The sequence below is a fragment of the Gouania willdenowi genome, chromosome 8 (genome assembly GCF_900634775.1).
Source record: "Gouania willdenowi chromosome 8, fGouWil2.1, whole genome shotgun sequence".
Taxonomy (NCBI): Eukaryota; Metazoa; Chordata; class Actinopteri; order Blenniiformes; family Gobiesocidae; genus Gouania; species Gouania willdenowi.
Window position 1 is genome coordinate 18761492 of NC_041051.1, and position 22133 is coordinate 18783624.

The 22133-nt window shown below is 41.0% G+C and overlaps 1 protein-coding gene across 11 annotated transcripts; it reads right to left on the bottom strand.

The window, feature by feature from the left end:
• Nucleotides 1–94: 94 nt before the first annotated feature.
• elavl3 (ELAV like neuron-specific RNA binding protein 3) lies at nucleotides 95–16043 on the bottom strand. Of its 11 annotated transcripts, XM_028455001.1 has the most exons (8): nucleotides 15561–16035; nucleotides 11440–11497; nucleotides 9885–10104; nucleotides 9683–9786; nucleotides 7141–7294; nucleotides 6793–7021; nucleotides 6076–6114; nucleotides 95–5340 (listed from the first exon to the last, which is right to left on the bottom strand). In XM_028455001.1, exons 3-8 carry the CDS (start codon nucleotides 10087–10089, stop codon nucleotides 4992–4994), a joined length of 1080 nt encoding a protein of 359 aa, XP_028310802.1. In that variant the 5' UTR covers nucleotides 10090–10104; nucleotides 11440–11497; nucleotides 15561–16035; the 3' UTR covers nucleotides 95–4991. The 11 variants fall into 11 exon arrangements, with proteins under 11 accessions (XP_028310802.1, XP_028310801.1, XP_028310798.1 ...); XM_028455000.1 differs by lacking the exon at nucleotides 11440–11497 and having other exon boundaries at nucleotides 95–5319; nucleotides 6793–7018; nucleotides 15561–16043; XM_028454997.1 differs by lacking the exon at nucleotides 11440–11497 and having other exon boundaries at nucleotides 6793–7018; nucleotides 15561–16038.
• Nucleotides 16044–22133: the final 6090 nt, after the last annotated feature.

A 22133-nucleotide genomic window follows, 5' to 3' on the forward strand; every position in this document is an offset into this window, starting at 1 on the left:
GTGCAGTTTAATAAAACTGCATCTCATGATGCTCTATATATGGGCATGAGATCACAGTTCATTGTTGTCGATTGAGTCAATGAAAAGCACAATGTTTGTAACTTTTATACTTTTATTTTTTTCTGGCATGTAAAGTACAAATAATTAAACAATTCCATGAAAAAGTCTTCAAGCATCTTCAGCTGAAATCCCAGTAATAAATATACTAGTCTAAACTGAAAGGTTTATCCTTTTTTTTTTTCTTTGTTAAATTTTGACTTTGTTCATTTGGTCGTGTTTGGAAGTATGAGATCCCACCCCCCCACACCCCCCACCGACTTAACGTCGACAGAGCAGTTTTGATCTTTTTTTTTTTTTTACCTTTGATTTGTTCTACCATTCCAGGAAAATGTAAGAAAAACATCACTAAGTTACTGCGTCCCCTCTTCTAAATAAATAGACACAAAATACAGTTGGTTGAGAAACAGAAAGACCACTCCCCCCTTGACCCACTTCAAAACTCTGTCAAGAAAGCTTTCCTGCAGCTTGTTTGAGCCTTAAAAGGCCTGTTGGTTCAATCATAAGGAACCGATCACTGGGAATGATCCCAGTGCTGCAGTGCTTCTCTCTGCTTAAATCAAGCCATTAGCATCAACAGGAAAGCATCCTGTAAGCACGTCAAGCCTTCATACAGGGGTCACTCCATGTCCCAGGGGGTTTAGGGAGTGGTTGGAAAAACAAGACTGTGATTAGATTAAATAATTAAAAGATTTTCATTTAACAAGACAAACAGAACACAGGCAGTAAAGGCATAACATCTAGCACACAGCATGTATGTTTATACACTTCAATTAGTTAAATATAGCAGTGCATTCTTTGACTATGGAGAACATTTCCAAATTGTACTTCTAAAGCTGTTTTTCTATTTGTCCCCCTTTTAAGAAACAAAAAGGTGTAACCACAATTTTAGCAAACTTAAAAACTTTTAAACTTGCAAATATAATGAAATAAACCATAAATATACACAAAACATACTTTATACGAGGCAATAATAATAATCATAATAAATAGTTTTTAAGTTAACAATAAGTTAAAACTACAAGCTTAAAGTCGCCCAAATGATACAAGTTTGTTGGCGCTATTTTGAATTTTTTCTGTTTAAATTATTTTATGTTGCAACAAAAGCTACCACAGACTTTACAAACACAATTGAACACAGTTTGATTGAAATAAAAAAATCTAACTAAGTCTAAAATCTGCATACACCATTAAAAACTGCAACTAAGTAGATAATGAAGAAAAAAGAACAAACTGTACCCAATCAATGCAACCAAACAGAATCTTTGACCCATGTGTGTTCTCTATGGCAACGTCAACAACACAAATACGATAAGTTAACATGTGAGCTTTGATATGTAAAGGAAATAAATAAGTTACAGGGTAAAACAATGATATTTGAAGTTGACATGGGCTAAAACTGATGATGATATATTAGACAGTATTCCTTTCAAGGTCATCAAGAATTGCTCTATCATTAGGTCAGCTGGATATGCGTTTTTGTTTGAGCCTTCATGGACAGAGCACAAATCAGGGAATGAGGAAGTGACAATGACAAATTTAACGCTAAGAGCTCCCATTGTTTTTATTCTTCCTTGAATTAGTTAACATTTCTTTTTCACTTTCCCGCAAACCTTTTCAGAGTGACGTTTAGTTCTTTTTTTAAAAATATATATCATTTGTTCTCAGTCAATATAAAAACAAAGCACATTGCACTTACTGTTCCATAGGAAAGTTGTTGTTTTTTTTTTTTTTTTGTAGTTTTTTTTTTTTGTGTATTTTTAAATGATTATTGTTGTTGCTCAAACAGTGTAGTACTGTTTCCTGCCATGGTCCTTGGCTCTCTGCTGTACATCAAGATGTGAGTTTTCATATCCTATGATATGGTCATTTCAGTAGTTTCTATTTTTATTTTTTTGTGGCTAATTGGCTGGGTAAACAATAGCTCTATAGACGAACCAGTAGCAGTCGTTTTAGTTTAAGGGTTGAAACAGTGAAATTTAAGGATTCCAGTCCAAGTACTATTGAAATTGGTGCAATGTCATTGACTTAATAGGATCAAGAGGAAGAGAATGATTTCAATGTCATGGGAAAAACATCACGCAGATGTCAAGGGGTGAACTGAATTGTTGGGATTGACTTAATTGAAGTCTCACATTTACTACTGTTGTCCATGTGAAATGTGCACTAATGGGTTTGTTTGCAGCTGTTTTATACTTTTAGCATTCACAAGCTGATATGCCCAACTAATATATTAAAAAATAAATAAATAACTGAATAAGTCGAGGGTCCGTTTTCAATAAATACCATAGATTTGTACAGCAATAATATAGTTAGTCTTAGTTTAACCTTCTTGGTACGGACTTGCAAAGCAATTCTTTGGCAATAATCAAATCGGTCAAATCACAAGGACTCATGCACAATGTTCGTCAGGAAGGCGTCATGGTTGGAATCAGCACTGGAGCTGTTTTTGTTTGTTTGCAAGCTTTTTCTCACTGCAGCTTCACGTCAACAAAAAGTTCCCTTCCCTGCAACACTGTACACAGATTTAGGATGAGAGGTGTGTGTGTGTTTACGCTCTCATTGTACAGATTTCACCCACAGATGTTAAAGTGTTGCTCTCTTTTTGTGGTTTCACATCAAATTTTAATCTTGTGTGTTTTTTTCTTGTAATCGTTTTCATATGGTTAGACAGTTAACGTTGTGTGAGATACATTGTTTCCTCGCCCCCTCCCTAAATCCCCACCCATACACCGCAGGCCTGTTCGCCCTCACTCTGCAAAGATCAGAGGGTTTGAATAAAGCCGTGCAATGTCCCAATTTTTTCCAAGCTTAAGAATCTGTAAAAATTCAACGCAAGGTCTTGTTCCTTTGAATGTATAAAAATAGATTTATCTCTAATGTAATCCTTTCAAAGAGATCGACCTCTTTGGCTAACACAGCGTCACTTAAAAAAAAAAGCAAAAACAAAAATGTTTTGAATATAGTTGACCTTATTTAGTCTCTTATCATGTGCAGATGCCTTGATACTAAAAGACATTCACTCTCCCCGCAGGATATCCAAAGTCTGTCAGCTTTTTAAAATCTGCCTCAATGTTTTATCAGGAGTGCCATAAATCATCTTCATGCAGTGGGTTGGGGATTATTTAGAAAAGGTTGTTTTTGTTTTGTTAGGGAAGCAAAGTTGTCATTTCCATTTGCATTCAAAGGAAGTGTAATCGTGAACCTCATTCACAAGCACGACGTTGTACATTCGTAACTTTAGAGGGCATGAGTTTGACATTTTTGGGTCACTTTAGAGAGAATTTCCATGTTAAACCGTTGTGTGTTGAGGAAGATGTTAATCCTCCTCAGTGAATCCTTTTTTATTTATTTATTCATTTTTTTCTATTTTGACATTGCCAGATCTTTTGTCTCACACTCAGGACTTTGAATTTGTTTCAAATGTTCACCCATCAGGAAGTGTAGTCGTATGAATCCACGCTGTTGCTATGGATCCCATGAGTTCTGCTAAAATGTTAAACCTAACCGAAGCTACATTCTGAGCACAACGCTGAAGGGAAAATACCGGTGCTCTTGAAATTTCACTAATTTCTTTGGATTTCTCGTCAAACTTATATCATCACAACGTCTCGTTCCTGCAGTGTTTTACCTTTTATTCTTGAAGCTACCAAGAGACATATTTTCCTAATTAATTCTCCTGAACTTTTTATTTAATTTAATTTAATTTATTTTTTACTATTTTTTTACCTCTCAGGTAAATCAATGTCACCTGGCTCACAAACAAAGCCATGGAGAATTGATTAATGACAGATTTTATTAAAACTGCTTCTAAAGAAACACCAGTATTTTCCTTTCACGTGGCTGTGTTGTGATGTAACCATTTTCCCTTCACACTCATCAATCTCTTGCCCTCCAGAGAGTTAAGTGGTAAACGCCGTCACCATGGAAGCGTTGCCACTCGTCTCTAACTTCCCAGACAGTTTGCTTCAATGAAATCCATCTTTAAGGGGTCGATTGAAAGTAATACAGAGTGAATAAATTTAAAGTTTGAGGTACTGATCTGTGTTTCTGTGGTACACAAGCGTTATGTTGTGTTGTTTGGGGTGTGACTGTGAGAGAAGAAGTGACTCAGATGGCCTTTGGACCACTGTCTTAGAGCAATATTCATTCGTCAACCTTAATCATGTTGGGTGGGAGCAGAGATGCTCACATAGGATGGAGGAACGGCCTTCGAGCAAGGCACCGCCTAATGCAGGTCAGGAAACAGTAGTCAAAGTTTTTAGAAAATGCTTACATACTCGGCTATTATTACCACCTTAAATATTGAATATATAGTTATATTTTAATAAATGTATATAAGAGAACACTGTTTTTAAATTTCATTTTCTTTGATCTAAAAAAATCACTGATTCAAAATGCCCAAGTGTAAAAAAGTGACTACATCCTCTCCAGCAAGATAATGGGAGAGATGGTTGGGAAAGAGTTTGGGTAAATTGCACATTTTTTCTTTTGATCATTTTGTTCATCAGTTGTCATTATTTGCCTGAATTCAATCAAAGCATTCAGTACACATTCGATGTCACATTCGTTAAACTGTCTCCTAAATAGATAGCTTTTGCCCTAGCCCACCAAACCAGCTTTGTACCCTTTCTAATTCAATCCAGGCAAATATAGGGAAGGATTAGAATGTTGTGTAAAGAGAAAAGAAAAACTGCACTAGTGTGTTTGTTGGTAATTCTGACGCGTGTGTATATGCTTGCGCACGGATATGTTTGTGTCATGTGTGCACAGTTTTGTGTGTATCTGCATGTCTGCATTGGTGATTTCATCGTATCGATCTGTGTGAAAACATGTCAGAAAGAGACTGAGTCCAGGCCCATTTAGAGTGATGACACAGGGAGCTGGAGATGCTCTCCCCTACAGGTCGAAGCAGCTGCAGCCAAGCAGCCTTGTTAAGCCTTGTGCTGCTTGCTGGTTTTGAAGGAAACCTGCAGCACGCGGTCACCCAGGCGGTAGCCGTTGAGGCTAGCAATAGCCATGGCAGCTTCATCGTAGTTGGTCATGGTGACGAAGCCAAAGCCCTTACATTTGTTGGTGGTGAAGTCACGGATGACCTTGACATTGGTGACTGCACCGAAAGGCCCAAAAAGCTGCCACAGGACGCTTTCGTCTGCTTCGGGAGACAGGTTGTACACAAAAATGCACCAGCCGGCTCCAGTTGGACCAGTAAGGTTGACTCCGGCCAGACTGGTCATGCTGTCAATGGTGATGGGGGAGAATCTGGGGAAGACAGTAGGAGAACTACCATGGGTGTCATTCTGAAGTTCCACACAGCATTCAGTGCACTACACTGTCCCCTATCAACATGTATCTGTGAGATACGGACCCAGTCTTTAGTTAGGGGTCCCCATCTTCCCCCTCCCCCCTTTGCTTTGCAGTAAGTAGATAAATGTGAGTGGGCACCTAGAGTGGCTCATAGAAAATGACACTCTGTGCTTGAGACACCCACAAAATTTGCATATTTTCTCTGCTGACCAAAGCTTCTGAAAGAATCCAACACATGAATCACAATGTTCAACTGAAATCACAGTATTGGATGAAACACAGAAACCTAGAAAAGGATAAAAATCAAATCCGAATCAAACCATACGAAAAATTGGAGCAAACAGAGAAGATGCAAACCAATCTGGTATGTCCATGCTGGTAAAAAAAAAAAGGGACATTAAGGCAACTGAAGCTGACAAGGTTAGATCATAAATAAATACACGTATACATTTATATTAATTAAAACCAAAAAGAACAAAACTGAATCAACAAAGCCATGCCAGAATACCCTGCTGTTAAAAAGCTGCATCAGTGAGTCTTTGTAGGTCTTTGTGTCTGACTGTTAAATGTTTTAATGGGGCTGTGAACTTCAAGAATTAAGGTCATTATGTCTTATTTCCTCATGAAACTCAGCAAGTGGTATTCCAGGCACTTTGTCTGAAGTTTTTAATTTGTCATGGATGCTGTTGAAAATACACCTTTGGCATTTACCTCTTGACTCCGTAGCTGGCGTTTAGTAAATTGTCGAGTCTGCAACGCAAGAGGGAGAGTGAAGGGGATGCAGTGGTTAGTTATGAGATCTACAATGAAAGGGAGGCTTTCATGTTTAACATGTGGCTCCTTCACCGTCTCTCCTCCAGAGGGCATCTCTAGCTGCAACGCAGGCCCAAAGCACTCATCCACACACTGCAACTAGTCCTGTTCGCTCTGGAGCCACTTAGGAAACATTGATTATATAAGATCTTAAACTTCCTTTCAATTGCAGCCAAATTAGAGATTTTTCGACTCTTGTTTGGTTTACTTTATTATTCAATAGGCCTCTTATTAAAACTCAGCGTCAAAGCAGTTTCAACTCAACCTGTGGATCGTGACCCAAAAGTCACTTGAAGGGTTCCAGGCTAAAAGTAAATTACGTTATGCATTAAATTCTAAAAGATCAGGTATCAAATTTTAATCATAAATAGCACAATGTTTTTTTTGTGATTACGCTCTGATTAGGCAATCAAAAGAGTATTTTTGAGTATTTTTTTAAAGTACTTTTGTCTTTTTGAATTACACCTTTTGTTTGATTTATTGAAATCTACAGTACAGCTATTTGCTTTGTAGGACATCACGTGTCTTCAGGCACAGCATCAGGACTTGAACTTAGAATGATGTCAATGGTTAGGCTGGTTAGTCTATGGGGCAAGGTCAATGTTAGTTTAGTACCTGAAACGCTGAGTCTGGTGGTGCAGAGGTCCCGTGTATCGGCGCGCTGCGGTCTGGTACAGCTGGGTCAATAAGGCCTGGCCTGTCTTCTGGCTGGGGTTGTTAGCAAACTTCACCGTGATAGGTTCAGCAGCACCTAAAGGCTTCTGTCCATTGAGTCCTTTGATGGCCTCTTCAGCTTCATTTCGCTTATCAAACCGGATGAAGCCCACCCCTCGCGATATGCCTGCTCCACGTTGGAGAGAAAAGAGCAGAGATTTTACTACAACAAGACTGGTGCCCCCTAATGTAGATGACCTTAATAAGATACGCTCAGTAGAGTCATGCAATTATTAGATAGTGCCATACCTGTGACTTGGTCCACTAAGATGCGGGATGTAATGATGCGACCATACTGGGAGAACAGCTGCTCCATGTCTTTCTGGCTCATGGTTTTAGGAAGTCCACTTACATAAAGATTAGCATCACGAATGGAGGCTGAACTTGGTCGGGCATATGATACCTATGATACACAAATACAGTAATCATTCTTAGTATGTTTGAATTTTGGAGCTTAAAGAGTAATTAAACCCCATAACCAAATTTGGGTATTAAGTAGTGCTGTTCATTGATCCTGATCCAACTCCCATCATTTTAGTCAAAGTACAGTATTTCAATTTGGCATATTACAGTATTACCCGGCTATTACAAATTATTTTTGCTATTGGCTGAGAACAAGATCATGTGATATTTTGCGACCATCTTGTGTCACAAACAAGCAGTGTTAGCCCCACCCCTTTTACAATAACTACCACTTGTGGGCTCTACAATCTGTGGTGAGTAGGTTGGATTGAGAGCAGAGTGAATAGAGAGGTATATAGAGAGTAATGAGTAGCTAGTTAACATAGCATAGATTGTTCATTGGAGATTTTATAATATAGACTGGGCGTGTCTTAACTGCTCCAGTAGCCTCGCCCATAATCAAGGGAGTTTTTGAATTACCTTCTGAGTGGCAGGAGAAAAATCAGGGGTTTAGTTACTCTTTAAAGAAAGAAATGAATCAAGTTTGCTTCTTGGAGTGCTTGTAGAGTCATTGTTCTGAGTTGTCCTCCTCTCCTCAGACTGATTTGTCTCATCTGTATCTGTAGACTTTATCAGTGCCTTAAAGCCACAGTGAGACAGCGAAAAACAATGATGACTAACCATTACCCAAACTCAACCCAGTCATCAGCGAACGAACCTAAGTATCATCTTTGTTTGGAATCCTTCCTGAATTCCTTAGTGCACGGCCGTTCGTGATGCGTCTGTGTTCGTATTCCTTAATGTATGATTCGGTGTCGAGATACTTTCGGCACATCACAGTATCGAAGGGACTTGTTTTTCTGTTTGCTTTTGTTTGCTTTCACTGCATTGTTGCATGTGGTGTGTTTGTATGTGATGGAGGAACAGAGTGAGGGTTGTCTGAGATTGGCTGAGTTGCCCTCATTGCCCCGCCCTCTTCCACTGGCTGCTCCCTGGGGGTAGATAAAAGCAACTTCACAAGCAAACAGCTAACAATCGGTCTGCAGTAACAAGAATTAACAATAACTTTAAAGGACTTGCATCGCGTTTTTATGTTGCAAGGCTTTAACATGTTGTTTAAATGTCTGGAAGAACTGAAATTACTGCTACTATTTGAACTGGCAAACAAAACTGCAATACCAAGTACAATGGATGGATGCAGATGCACATCATCTCCAGATTGAATACAGGTGTTCTGGTTTGGTCCATCAGCTCCAAGCTCAATGTGTATGTGTATACTGTGTACACAGACGGGCTGTGTGAGCAGAAGGGTTGTGTGCTGCAGTGATTAGGGTGTTCTGGATGAGCCAAGGGGAGTTACTGTTCGGGGAGCAGAGACTGCCCTATAATTAACCCTCTCGCTGTCGCTCCCACAGTACAGATGGTGCCTGGAGCCCATATGGCCTCTAATCCTGTCATTGGCATCCTCCGCCCTGAGCCCCACCCCCCCGCCCGTCCTCTGTTGCCCCCGCTCCGACACACTCTCACCCCTTTCTTTTGAAGGCAAATCTGGAAGATAAGACTATACCAGCACAGGAATCAATATTTAATGTTTATATAAGAATAAAGAAGGAAAACCTTATTATAGTCACAGTGATCTTGCTAATCTTAATGAAAGACACAAATAGAACTTAGTGATAAGTATAACAACTGTCTTGACATTTTCATTACACTCTAGTTGCTCCACTGATGAAAATTCTTTCAGAATTCTGGTAATCAATTAGATGTTTGACTATAATGCGATCAAGTTCAGACTTCTTTGTTTGACTAGTTTTAAGTCAGAGTTACTAGGCTTTCTGTCAAACATGCTGCTTAATAATCTCCTTTTTTCTGGAATTAGATTTTCAGCCGAGCAGTTTGTGTCAATCTTTGATTCACCGTGATCAGGTATGTAGGAGGAATTAGTGTTAAATAATATGCTTCCATTCTTTCTCATCTGATTTTGGACAAAGACGCCTCTCTAATTAGCCGATATTGGAAGCAGATGGGCTAACCTGTACTGACCCTTGTGCGTCACAGTCAGGCTTCCTAATTACATTTCCATCACAATAACATGTGCATGCTGCTCGCCCCCTGCTTTCTGACCTCAGCTCTCTCTCCTTCCCTTTTCAGCCTTTCTCTGGCTTCCTTTGTTCTTGCCTCTGCTCCCTCATGCTCCCTTATCCCTCCTCCCACGTTTGCTTCCCCTCCCTCTGTCACGTCTGTCACTGCCTCCTTTCACCAACCCCTTAACAAAATGTCCACTTCCTTTCTTTTTTTTTTCCTAGATCACAGTCAAAAAGCGCAAAAATCTCAGCTGTAGTTTTTTTGTGTGTGTTTGTTTGTTCTCAAAGAACAGAAGTCTTCTCACCTTGATTGTTTTAGTCTGCAGTTTGAGCCCGTTGAGCGTGTTGATAGCTTTATCTGCATCATTTGGGTCCACATAGTTTACAAAGCCATACCCCAAACTCTGACCTGGGAGACAAAGAAAAGGGCTTGGTGATCTGATCCTTGTGTTTTTACTAAACCTGTCACAGGAACCTTGTTGCTCCTTAATAAACCCAGTGCTGTACCTGTTATCTTGTCTCTGACTAGCTTGCAGGATTCAATCTCTCCAATGCTACCAAACAAACTCTTGAACTCCTCTTGGGTCATGTTCTGAGGCAGATAGTTGACGATCAGGTTGGTTTTGCTGTCATCTGTGGAGCCGTTTGTGCTAATGACTGGGCCATTGGGCATACTGGTTCCGCTTGGACCATTGGACACCTGGGTTTCCATGGTACTGATTATCTGCTGAGGAAGAGGGGGGGTTAGTTTCATCGTTTAAAGCACAGATAGCTGCAGATGTTTATAATCATCATGTTAAATGCATAATATTGTAGACACTAGAACACTTTCTTTGGCGTATGCTATATTGACTGACTGGCCACTGAAGGGACAGGTCAGGAGTCAGCCTTCCTGAAATGAAGATGGATACGAGGTCTGATATATTTATCCCCTCCCCCATGCTTCACCCCATCTTCTCTCTACTCTCTCCCTCCCTGCCTCTGGTCGTGCAGATGTCATAGTCCCTTTTTCCTTCTCCGCCCCTCCCCCAACTCTCTTCCAGGGTCAAAGACCATTACATCATTACACAGGATGGATAATAGTGATGGTGGTCTGTGAGGCAAGGAAGACACTGGAGAGGTCAGTAGAGGCAGAGGTCGAGATGATGGACAAAAGGGAGAAGGGCATCGTTAAATGAGATTAAGTGATACATTTAACAAACAATGCCACGACTTGGCAAACAACAACAAAGAGTGAATGAGCTACATGTTTGTTTTTGATGCTCTGATACTTTTTAGTCCAGGATATATGTACATATGTGGAGTTTTTGAGCCTATCTTGTTTGTTTGGCTAGTGTGCACTATGCATTCCATCCAGTTTGTGTTTGTTTCTATATGGAGATCTTGGTCATTTCTGATTATATCTATAGTAAATCTTGCTAAAATCTACCCATCATAGCTAAATAAAGTATCATATTTGTGTGTAAAACTACCAGAATATCAATAAATATATTTTATATTCATAAATTTCCATGCTGAATCTAGTTCTAGATGTTTACATGTTAGTTAGTTATATGTTGGTCCAAAACACAAGCAGTTCAGCACAGATGAAAGATTAACAATGATATTAGCTCAATGATTATTTATCTTTCTACTGTTAATGTAACAAGTACATTTTCCTTGCTATCACCACTCTCTGAACATCCATATTTTCTGTTCTCACAGTGTGTGTTACTGGTTTACGATTCTTCCAAACACATGTATATTTTTTATCATGTGCATCATTTCACATCTTTTTCTTTTCGTGAAAAGCCTTTCCACCCTGATTTTTGACCCCTCCTCTGTGTGACGAGCTTTACGCCTCACTTTGCCTCAGGTTGCCCAGGTAACAGTCCCTCAAAGACTGCACTGTTTCCAAAGGCTGAATGGCTTTCTTACTTTAAGCTAAGCATGTGTTTGCCAGTGTTTAACAAGACCAGATATACAGGTCAGGATGTGTGCCTGTTATCTGGACTTTGTAAAGATCAGTGAGAGAAACTAATAATGAGTGGGTAGCACAGCTGAAGTGTTAAGATAGACATACTTCAAACACACATGGTGAATGCCATGGTGTGCAATCCTTCACAACAAAGATTTGGATGCTGGAAAAAAAAATGCCATTAATATTCCAATATTGACTAAATACTTGTTTATCTGTGGTTGCACTGCTGAGCTAATGACTGTGTCACAAATAAGACAAAAGCATTTTCAGTGGAGATAGAGAAAAAAAAAACATTCGAGTAAATTTGACTCGCCAGCTAAAATATCTCTCAGCATGGCGGAACACACATTTTCAGTGAACACTGGTTATATAACGCACAGACTCAGTAAGGATGGGCTGGGCTCAGGGATTGGCTGACACAAGCAACAACACTAGGATTGAGATTTTTAGACGAAAATATAAAGCAGCAGAATTTCATGTTGCTTAATAGTAAGAATAACACCAGAGAAACTTCAATTTGTATTATGCAGTAATAACTAATGTTATCAGTTAACAGAGATTTATGTTTTAGTGACCTGTTATCTGTTTTGGGAGGAAAACCCGTGTGATGCTGATTCAATCCCTTTAAAAGCACTAGGCAATGAATGAATAATTGTACTGATTTTCAGTTTTAATCAAAGTGATATCTTCATAAAAACATTCCTTGCTCATTTCATACTATTACGATCTTTTTTTGGCCATTACAGATATCACAATAATTATTAGAATGAAAGGCTTTTCAATTAGATCCAAATTACATATTAGTCTAACTACTGTTTATATTTGTTCATATTTTTTTTCTAGTTAATTGTTTTTTTTTTTAATGTTTACATTATTAGAGAGAGCACAGTTCACCAAGTCAAATTCCTCGTGTGTATAACATACATTACATGGCCGATAAAGTTGATTCTATTCTATTCTATTCTATTATTCAAGTTCTAATTGTTGCACAATGTCCTTAACAACCTTTTTCTTCTATTTTTGTGATGTGTTGGATTTCGTTAATATTTAATGCTCTGCTTCAGCATCGCCTACACATGCTTCCAGACTAGCACGCAAACAAGAGTCCTGCTTCCACTGTCACGCACGAATCCAGACTTGCACGCAAACATGAGTCCTGCCTCTACTGCCAAGCACACACACACGTACTGTACATGCACCACCTGCACTCTACATTATTACATTACAAAACTCAGAAGCACTAAAGCACTGAATGGAAATGCAGCTTGGGCTTGGAGTATTCTGATGAGCACAAATAGCTTTCCTAATTTGTTTCTGCTCCAAATGGAGCACAGCACTTGAGGCTGGTATCTATGGAGGAATAGCAGACTGAGGTTTACCATAAATATATGTAAAAACATTTACTGAATGAGGAAATTTGAGATATTCAGTTTGCTTTTGATTTTATTTGAAGTACTTATTATTAATGTTTTACATATTGCATTTTAGGTGTAGGAATGAAATTATTACCATGACATTAAGCCCCAGCTATGACAAAGACATATTTCTATAAGGTGTGCCCCTGTCCCTCGAGCACACACACGGTTTTACTTTAAGAAACGCGAACTGGATGTAGAGCTAAAGTGTAAATGAGCCTTCTAAATAACACAGATTACAGGATTATCCCAAACAAAGGGCATTAGCTACACTGTGAAGCTTAAAGGATCACAGAGGCAGCTGGAACACAACAGGACGACAGGAGTCACAGCTCATGTCAGCCATGCACACAGACTTCATCCTATTCTCCGCTCCGCAGACGACAAATAAAAGATTTTCTCAAACACATCTGAGCTCTCGGTAGTGTGTGCAGCTTTGATAAGATGGTAGCAGACAACCTCAAAGGCTCGGGGAGACTAATGTGTCCTGAGAGTCCTTGGAGCACGCAGGGCGCTGTCCAGCGTGCTGAAACAGGGAGTGGCCTTTTTTTTTGACCACCGCAAAATACAACATTCCTTTGTCACATCTCTAAACACAATGCTCATCCTCACAAGAAACATCAGCTAAAATGAAAATGACGCAAAAACATTTTTTTTTAAAAGTAGCCTAGATGATATTTCGCTTCTTTTTCACCATCTTGGCCTTTGAAACAGGCAGGACTTGTGCGCTCTGCAGGCATTCATGAGCTGGAGCGCCTGTTTGCTGAATAAACGTATTGAAACGACCAAACAAAAGAGCCACCCGTTCCTCCTCTTCTCTCACAGGGGCCATGGCAGCACTATGAATATTAATGTAAACAGTGGCGCTTTGTGTCGTGGCCAGCGGCTGCAGGACTCTACGGAAACAATGATTCGTATAGTTGCCAGCTCCGCAGCCGAAACGCCGTAAATCAAGTAGTAAAAAAACAAACAAACAAGAAAATTATAAACAGCGATGGAAGACATTTTAGGGTTAGGGTGTCAGGATTGTTTATCGAAATTTGCAAGCCTTGGTGAATACATTAAAGAATGCCATGGAAGACAGATTTTTTTAAATTAAACTGTGGATTTTTTTTGTCATAAAAACGGAATTATTAAAGGTAAAGGAATCTCTTTTTCATGTATAAAACATTGTGCAAATTTAAAATTCTGACTTTGTATTTGTCGCTAATTAATGTAAACGTTGTCTTTTATTCTCCTATTTAAAATTTAAAATGCATTTAAAATCAAAGAATGGGTCCAAATAGTTTTAACCAGAATAGGTTCGAGGTATTGCTCCTGTCTCTGTTTTACTACGAAGGCCTCGGTTGTCCTTGTCCTTGGATCGTCTGTGTTGTGTGGAGAGGTTGTCTGACTCGACGCTTTTATTTGCAGGCACTGCAGTACACGCATGGCAGACTGCGGACCATGTGGAGGGAGCCTGAGCCTATGGACTCAGGGTGCTATACACTGTCTAGGCCTGCGAGGAACAATAGGAAAGGTACAACAAAGAGACACCTCTAGTCAGAACACAGCATCCATCTGTTTCCCACCGCGCACCCGAAGGCAAATCCATGACTCTCACATCTAGTCCTTTTCACCTTTTGAATAATTCATTATGTGTAGGCTACTATTATTAGATGACTCCCTGAATGCGACATTAGGGAAAATAATGTATCATTTTTCATTTATATGTGCATATTTGTATGATCTCCCACACCTTGTTGATCACGGATGTGCGTGGACGTTGTAACGCCTGTGCGTAAATCCATCCACGCTGCTTCCCATCCCAATGTCCATGTTTTTTTATGCAAATAGGGACAATTAGTGTGCTTGAATGAAGTATCCGCAGTCAAGAGGGAAAGCGGCACATGTGTGAGGGGAACGAGTCCCTTTGGTTTAAAGCCCAGCAGTGACACGCCCAACCCTGCCGCCGGCGCACGCACAGCTCATTTATCAGCGCTCCACATCTCCATCCAACCGACTGCACTATACGCCAGCATGGCCATCTTGTCCGGGTGAAATGTGCTTAAAATGGAGATGTCCGTGCGCGGCCTGCGCCGTTTTCCAGCTAATTTAGTCGTAACGAGAACCCTGAGGAATTTGGACTTTGTCTGATTCTGTGATAACAACGTATGCGTAATCTGTGCCTCCCCCCTTCCCTTCCTCCCACCCAATGGAGTGACTCGACCCTTTTTCCTCGTTCGCCTTGTTGGATGGGCCCTCAGCCTCCAAGGCATCATGTTTTGTCTCACAGAGCCAACTCCAGCATCCGCGTAAAGCACTGGGTAAATAGAGGCCGTGCTCACCCTCTCAACAGCGCATCATCACATGTCTGCCTCTCAATTATTGTAAAACTGTACAATTCCTTCGATTTGATCTTAGTCAATAAAAAAACACATTTAGATCTGCGACATTTACGCAGTCGCTGTGGCTTTAAGAGGAAACCATAAGAGCAGTGCCATCTAAAATGGATGGATAACGACTATATCCGCTGCTGCTGCTTCTGCTGCATCACTCAAGATGAGACTGCTACTTAATCTTTAATCCTTTCATAATATTATAGCAAGCTCTACTGGAAACCAAACAGGAGCTATCCTAAAGCTTTTCTATATTTTGATTTGTAGGCACAACTGTCTATTTACCACACGAATCATTACCAAACCAGGAAAGATGAATCTGGTAACAGCACATGTGTATAAGCAGATCACAACAAACCAAGACAAAGAAAGGACTGGGATGCTGCTACAGCCTCCCATCCATAAAGGATTGAAAAAAAATCATACGTACAGTAACCATTCTTGACATACAATGAACGAAATCTATGTCCTCCTTTCTGCTTGTCTGGAAATTGAAGGATGAGTCTCTTCTTGCTCTTCGGCCTCTTGTGTTATATGGCCCTCAAAAATTAAAAGAAAAAAAAAAGAAAAAAGTACAGTCTTCGTCAAAGGATCTCAGCCCTGTGAGATTGTAGGTGTCCTCATAGGATGAAATGAGGAGAAAGGGTTTTTTTCTTCTTCTGGATGAGGATGGAGGAGAGTGTTCTCTCCGTGTGATGTGGGCGAAGATTCAGAAAAAAAGTGAACGAGTGATCCTCAGCAGGGTGTGTCCAGGGGAGGGTGTTCTGAATCTGCTGCTTTGTGTGTAATTCCTTGCTCCTCTCACAGGCTCCTTCTGTGCCTCTGCTGCAATGTTCTTCTTTTATGCATCCTCCTGGCTGGCAGAGCGCGCTCCTGATTGGCTAATTGTGCAGGGAGGGTACTACATGGCAGCCATTGCAATGCGCTCCTCTCCCATTATCCCCTTCAGGAGAGATCATCAAGAGTCCTCCCCCCTCTCCCCTCTCCCATCCCTGCCCTTCCATCACTTCACTCCCTCCTTCTCGATGCCCTTCCTTTCTTCCTGCCCCCCCCATCACACTCATGCAGAGCAGAGTGAATAGGGCTCCACCTGCACCTTCAGAACAGATGGATGCAGTCTACTTGTCTTACTCATTCGCCTGTTTTTTGCACTCGTTTCTGCCACTTTTATTTGTTTCTTTTCTTCATTAAAGTCTATATGAATCCATGGTAAACAAATGCACTTAACAGCTCTTTGCCTCCCTAAGTTGCAGCACTAGCACTATAGCCCATATTTGGAAGTAATAATGACAGCATTAAAGGAAAGCAAAAGAAGACACAAACGAGTGGATGGTGGCACTAAATGCACAGTAGGACTAATGAGCCCATGATTTCAGGAGCTCCTTTTATGCAAGGCAGATGGTTATCTATGAGGTCAGGTGCAGACATGAGAATAACAAATTAGAGTCCCCCGGAATTATTTCAAATGAATTCACAAGAAAGTTGAGTCGGATATGTTTTGACTTGTTTGCAGGAGCAGTGGAGAAACAATATTACTTATATTTTTTGTGGAAAATAAAGTATTTTTTTGCATATATTTTTGCAGCAGTATCCACTTCCTGAGTAGTTTCTGGCCTGTTCCTACTGCTTCCTCCAATTTCCCTATTCGTGTGCTGAGTGCTCACTGAGACATGCTGTTTGGGCTCATCTATAATGCATCCCCCTGCCCCGGGACATCATGTGTGACAAATGACCTATTTCTGTGCAGACCCCCATCGGGCCTTGACCTGAAGGGGCGGGTGTGCACGCGCAAGTGTGCATAAATCAGTGAATGTTTGTTTATTTTATAGTCCAGGACTTCTGTAACAGTGAGGTTAGAGAGGGGAGTGTTTGTGTATTCCAAAAATACTCTCTGGATTTAAAACTGTGTAGTAGCCGAACGTTTCATCACTGCTTTCACTCTGCAGCTGACCTTGAGGACTTCTCGCTGGTGTCTGGTAGTAAAGAAAGAAGATTCAGTCTGATATTGACACTGGACGCTCACTTTGAATGGATTTGTGGAGGAATGATAGTCCTTTGTTAAATAACTCATGTAAGACAACCAAGCGTCTTATTCCCTCGTATTCCATTTCCCAGATTTGTACCCTCTTGCAGTCTCCCCTGTATAATCCCTGTGGTACACCCCATCTTCATCAGTGACATTGTCCTGCAGCTCTCCTGAAGTCACATTCTCAACATGGGCCCCGTCTAGTATTTTACATAATTGCCTTACATAAGTAGCAAGCCTGGCTCAGAGCTTGGATGATATTAGCGGAGATGAATATTGCATGAGGAAAGCACTCGTTAAGCGTTAATAAGAGGATAGAGATGGAGCCCCACTGTCAGTCTACCTTATCCCCGCCCCCACCATTCTGACAAGCAATGACTCAACTCAGCCTGGATTCTTTGGATCTTTTGAGTCAATTTGGTAGAGCAGGAGATAAAGTCTATGTGGATGCGTGAATGTGCTCACTGTGTATGCGAGTGTGAGTGAGTCGGGATGTCTGCAGCTGAAGGATGAGATCCAGTCATTAGGTGCTTGTGTTTTTGCCGGCTTTGTGTGCTGGATAAAAGTGGCTCTCGTAAACACAAAGGTGCCCAGGTCTGTTAACTGACTGCGGTCCCACTTACAGTTCACTCCTAATGTGAATAAATGTGCTTAATTGTCGCCCCTCGTTAAAACCCTGGTACTGAACGCTGAATCCTGCCTGGGTAAGAGGGCATTTGAAGCCCCTATTCTACGCTCCTGAATCAAAAGGATCAAGCATTGGTTTTTGCTTAAAAGCTTTTTTTTTTTTTTTTTGTTATTCCACTGATTGTTTTCTTATCATTCAGGGTGCCTCCACTAGTGGTGATTAGGAGTCTTGCTGCACAATTTGCATATCATGGAATGCACCTTGGTGCCAGGAAGAGGAGCCAGATTAGCACACTGACCTTGAGGTTCTTCAAAGGAAAAAAAAGAATCACTGCACTGCACTGAGGAATACAAGAATAGCAACAAGATTTTATAGTATTTTCCTGTACAGAAAAGGCCTTTAGGTCTGAGTATTTATTTTGATTGTGTCCTTTATCATTCTCACAGTATTACATCAAAACTGGAGCCTGTTGCCATTGCCCTGCGGTAAAGTAGTGCCGTTGTGTATGAGAGAGAGGAGAAGAGAGGGGGAGAGACAGGGGGAGTGCGAGAGTGACACTACGGCAGTGTATCTGGGGGATGGGTGGATGATTCAGCCTCAGGTCTGGTTCATTCAGTGGTCTCTCTCCACCGGGCCTGGCTCTGGGCTATTCAGGGCTCCATGGCAGCAGTAGTGAAGCAGTAACTGCTTTCAGGAAATAATCCAAAAATAATTTTGCCTCTTTTTAAAGGCACATTTGTTGATAATGGCGACTGGCCTAGTAAAAACCTTTGTGTGTTACTTGGCATTTCTTTCGTGGTCTCCCTCATGGCTTCACTTTTGCACTTGTTCTCTCCTTCCCTCTTCATCTTCCTCTCCCTCTGTCTGTCTGGATGTGTTGTCTCTGGGCTATTATTAGAGTAGACAGGCTGGTGGGAGGAAGTCTCTGAAGTAGACTATCTTGTCATTTTTTTATTTATGTATTATATTCTGTTTTTCACGTGCCGGGATTTAATTCCATGTGTATAGCAGCTGGCTACATGTATTCATTGTAGATTAGGCTGTTCCACTCTTTTGCTGTTATTCACACAAAATACATGCTAACCATCACATTCCCTCTGCCACCAGTTTCAGTTTGTTCACGTGGCTCTGTACTGGGTTAAGCGCCTGTAATATATTTTACTGAAACCATGTTTGACGCAAAACCTTTTTAAATATAAAGCCACGCTTATTAATCTTTCATTTGGTCCTGTCTGAGTAGGTATCTAGGGAGACCTTAAATACACAAAGCTCTTAGACATTCTCTTTGTACTATTTCCAAAGCTGCTGCTCTCTATCTGTCAAGGTGGAAAAAAACAGAAATGTGACAAACACAAAATGAGCAGTGTTTGTTAAACTGAGCTGTTTTTAGCCTTGTTTACTGTGTCAATGCCCTGAAACTCCAAATGAGCTGTAAATAATAATTAACGGCGCTTGTATATCAAATCTGCTGTAAATAAGTCAGTGGATAAATTGTATGATACATTTAATTCTATCTTATTGTTTGGCTGTTGCACACTTTGCTATCTCTCTCCATCTTTCTCTGCACTCTCTGCTCAGCCCTTCCCCTTTTCAGTAATAGGAGACCAGAAATCAATATCACATTAGTTTGACCGGAAACGCTTTTGGAATTAAATATGAATGACTGAGATTGCAGCTCTACCTGCTGCTGAGAGAGAAGCATGATGGGTCTCAAGGGAAAAGTGTTTCTTTTTTAATTTTTTTTTCTAATCCAGTCCAACATTCAATATACAACTGAAGCCATTTGTCTTGGTCCCCTTTCCTTCAGAATCACAGTTACTTAGTTTTACTATCGAACGGTTTTCATCACTGTTGATATCGACTGGCTTTGTCTTAGCTTTGCCATCCATCTGCAACGGGCAGTGACTCGTCTAAAAGCATAATTTGATGGAGCAGATAGGATCATGGACGTCACAAAGCCGCGACAGCTCAGGAGGAAAGAAGAATCAGACGACCACACCCTTCCCCCTGAACACAGTGGACGTGTTATTTGAATATGAAAGAACATCGTGGTTATCAGCAGATTGCATCTTCTTTTTCTTTTTTTTTTTTAAACAATATGTGCTCTCAGAGCTGTTATGCTTTCTGCATTGCTGCTTTGTACATTCATTTTGTAACTTTAAACATGCAAATGATGTTGCCTGGTCTTCCATTTTCATTAAGCGGTTCAGCGTGTAAAGTGCACACGGTTCCTTTTTAAATGAATGCAGTTTTGCTTAAAAGCCTTATTTGCAGGGTTGTGACTGCCTGCAGGTGAGAGAAAGATATACCGTTATACTGTCTGTGCAGGTACTATATTATGGTCAACAGTAAACCAGCACACATACTATAGCAGTAGATGTATTTGTGAGCTATATTTCACCCCATCAGAGATGAAACGGTTTGTGACAGATGGACTGATATTGTTCCCCTCTTCGGCCCTGAAAGTGTGGCCCCTCCTGATTTCCTCCCTGACAGATGTAGGGGGAGGACCACAGTGCACTCCTCTTTCTTTCAATTGATTTGGATTCTCAAACCCTCAGGGACTGGCGAATGGAGATGGGATGGGGTGCAGGGAGTTGCTGGTTGACAAGACTGATGGCTGGCTCACTCCTTTCCTTCAGTATAGGACCAATCTTAAGGAAGTGCTGTAGAGAACTCAAACATATTGGATGAATAGATGCATAGACTGTATGTTCATAAACTACAACATGCAAATAGGCTGTGTGCTGTTTGACTCGCATCAAGAGCCTGCGAGGATATTTTCATAAATCTTGGTCTGAGAGTGACAGCATAGCAAGTACCCATGCATGTAATGTAAGCAGAGGAGAGAGCGTGGCTGCTATGGTTAAACCTGTACAACAGATCTCACCAGTTTAACAGTTAACCAGTATACAGCTACTGCAGGTGTGCAATGCGTTTTATATTATTTATTCTCCGACTGGATGCTCCAGCAGAGATTTCCTTTCGTACCCCTAACACTGACTGCAGGATCACCATTGGGCGAGCTAACAGCTGCCTTGTAGCAGATGCGTCCTGTTGCTAACACACGCTCTCTGTCCCTGGAGGGGAAAGGTCACGACAAGGGAGGAGGTTAAAACTGAGATTCTCCTTCAGATGCTGCAGCACGAGGCTTTGAGATAAAACAAACAAATGAGCATCTGCTTTTCCCTTTTTCTAATCGACAGCACTATGGATTACGCATTTAAATCACTATTATTGATTATTTGTTTAGCCTGCTATCGTTTCTCTACCTTTTTGTATATAAGCAGCTATGGCAAAAATCTATGACCTGTGGAGTTGTGTTAGACTAAAATTGTAATGATAAAGCTTTTTTTGACCGGCAAAATAAGGTTTATTTTATTTCCTTTACTTGGTTTTAATGCTCCATTTCAGATCCTTGAAGCAGAAAGTAGTAAAAAACTAAAGAAGAAAGTGGTTAATGATTTTAATAGGACTCCCTGGTGCGGGGGGATAGTGAGGGGACGTGCCCTGGCTAGGGGCGCGTGGCAGCCGAGCAGGTGGATGACGGGCAGCTGAGTGCTGGGCTCTCGGGGGAGGGGGAGGGGTCCATTTTGGAGTACTCTTGGGGTTGAGAGAAACCCTGAAAAAAGGCTACCCCATCTGGAACTGCGGTGGGGGCTCCGGTGTGAAAAAGATCCAGTGGGAGGTGTCTGACACTCTCTCTTTTGTTCTTTGGTAACACAGCAGTGATGGTGATGGTTGTGGTTGTAGGGGCGAGGTGGGTGGGGGGGTGGGGGGGTGTTTGCTGCCGTGGGGGCTGGGCACTCAGACAATGGTACGGATCTAGGAAGTGAAAGCCTTCGATGAACAGAGAATCAGAGAAGGAGGCTGACAGGAAGGTGGAGACTGGAGGTTTAAAGCATGCAGACGTGGTTCAGCTCAACTGAGTTGTCTTTTTTTTTTTTTAAACCAGGCAGCTTCAAAGCATGATTAAACAAAAACAAAGCAATCAGTAAATCACCATTAGATCCTAAATGAGAATCAATAAGAGATGTGTTTCTAAATGTGTTTTAATATCTCTTAAATGCATTGCAGATGAGCATTAATGCTGTTAGAAAAGTGACCTGAAATCCAAAATTGCCTAATCAATTGTGTTAGGCACCGATGTGCAATGAATTTAGATTTGCTATAGCTTGGGGCAGCTAAGAAAGAAGGATGAGCTTTGGCGCTGTAGTGGAGGCGTGCCTCCATGGAAGCATGAGCTTCATTTATTTTCATTAGCACTGTCTCTGGGCCAGACTCGTGCCTGCTGTGAGCTCTGATGGAGCCCACAGTGTAACCCAATGCGTAAACATGTCATATATAAA

What these genes read in the sequence shown, in the direction of transcription:
- elavl3 (XM_028454995.1), bottom strand. An exon ending in AGTCAGAGACAAGATAACAG is followed by an intron (nt 9,787 to 9,884) that starts GTACAGCACTGG and finishes TTTGTCTCCCAG; the next exon opens with GTCAGAGTTTGGGGTATGGC. An exon ending in GCCAGCTACGGAGTCAAGAG is followed by an intron (nt 5,341 to 6,075) that starts GTAAATGCCAAA and finishes CACCCATGGTAG; the next exon opens with TTCTCCTACTGTCTTCCCCA.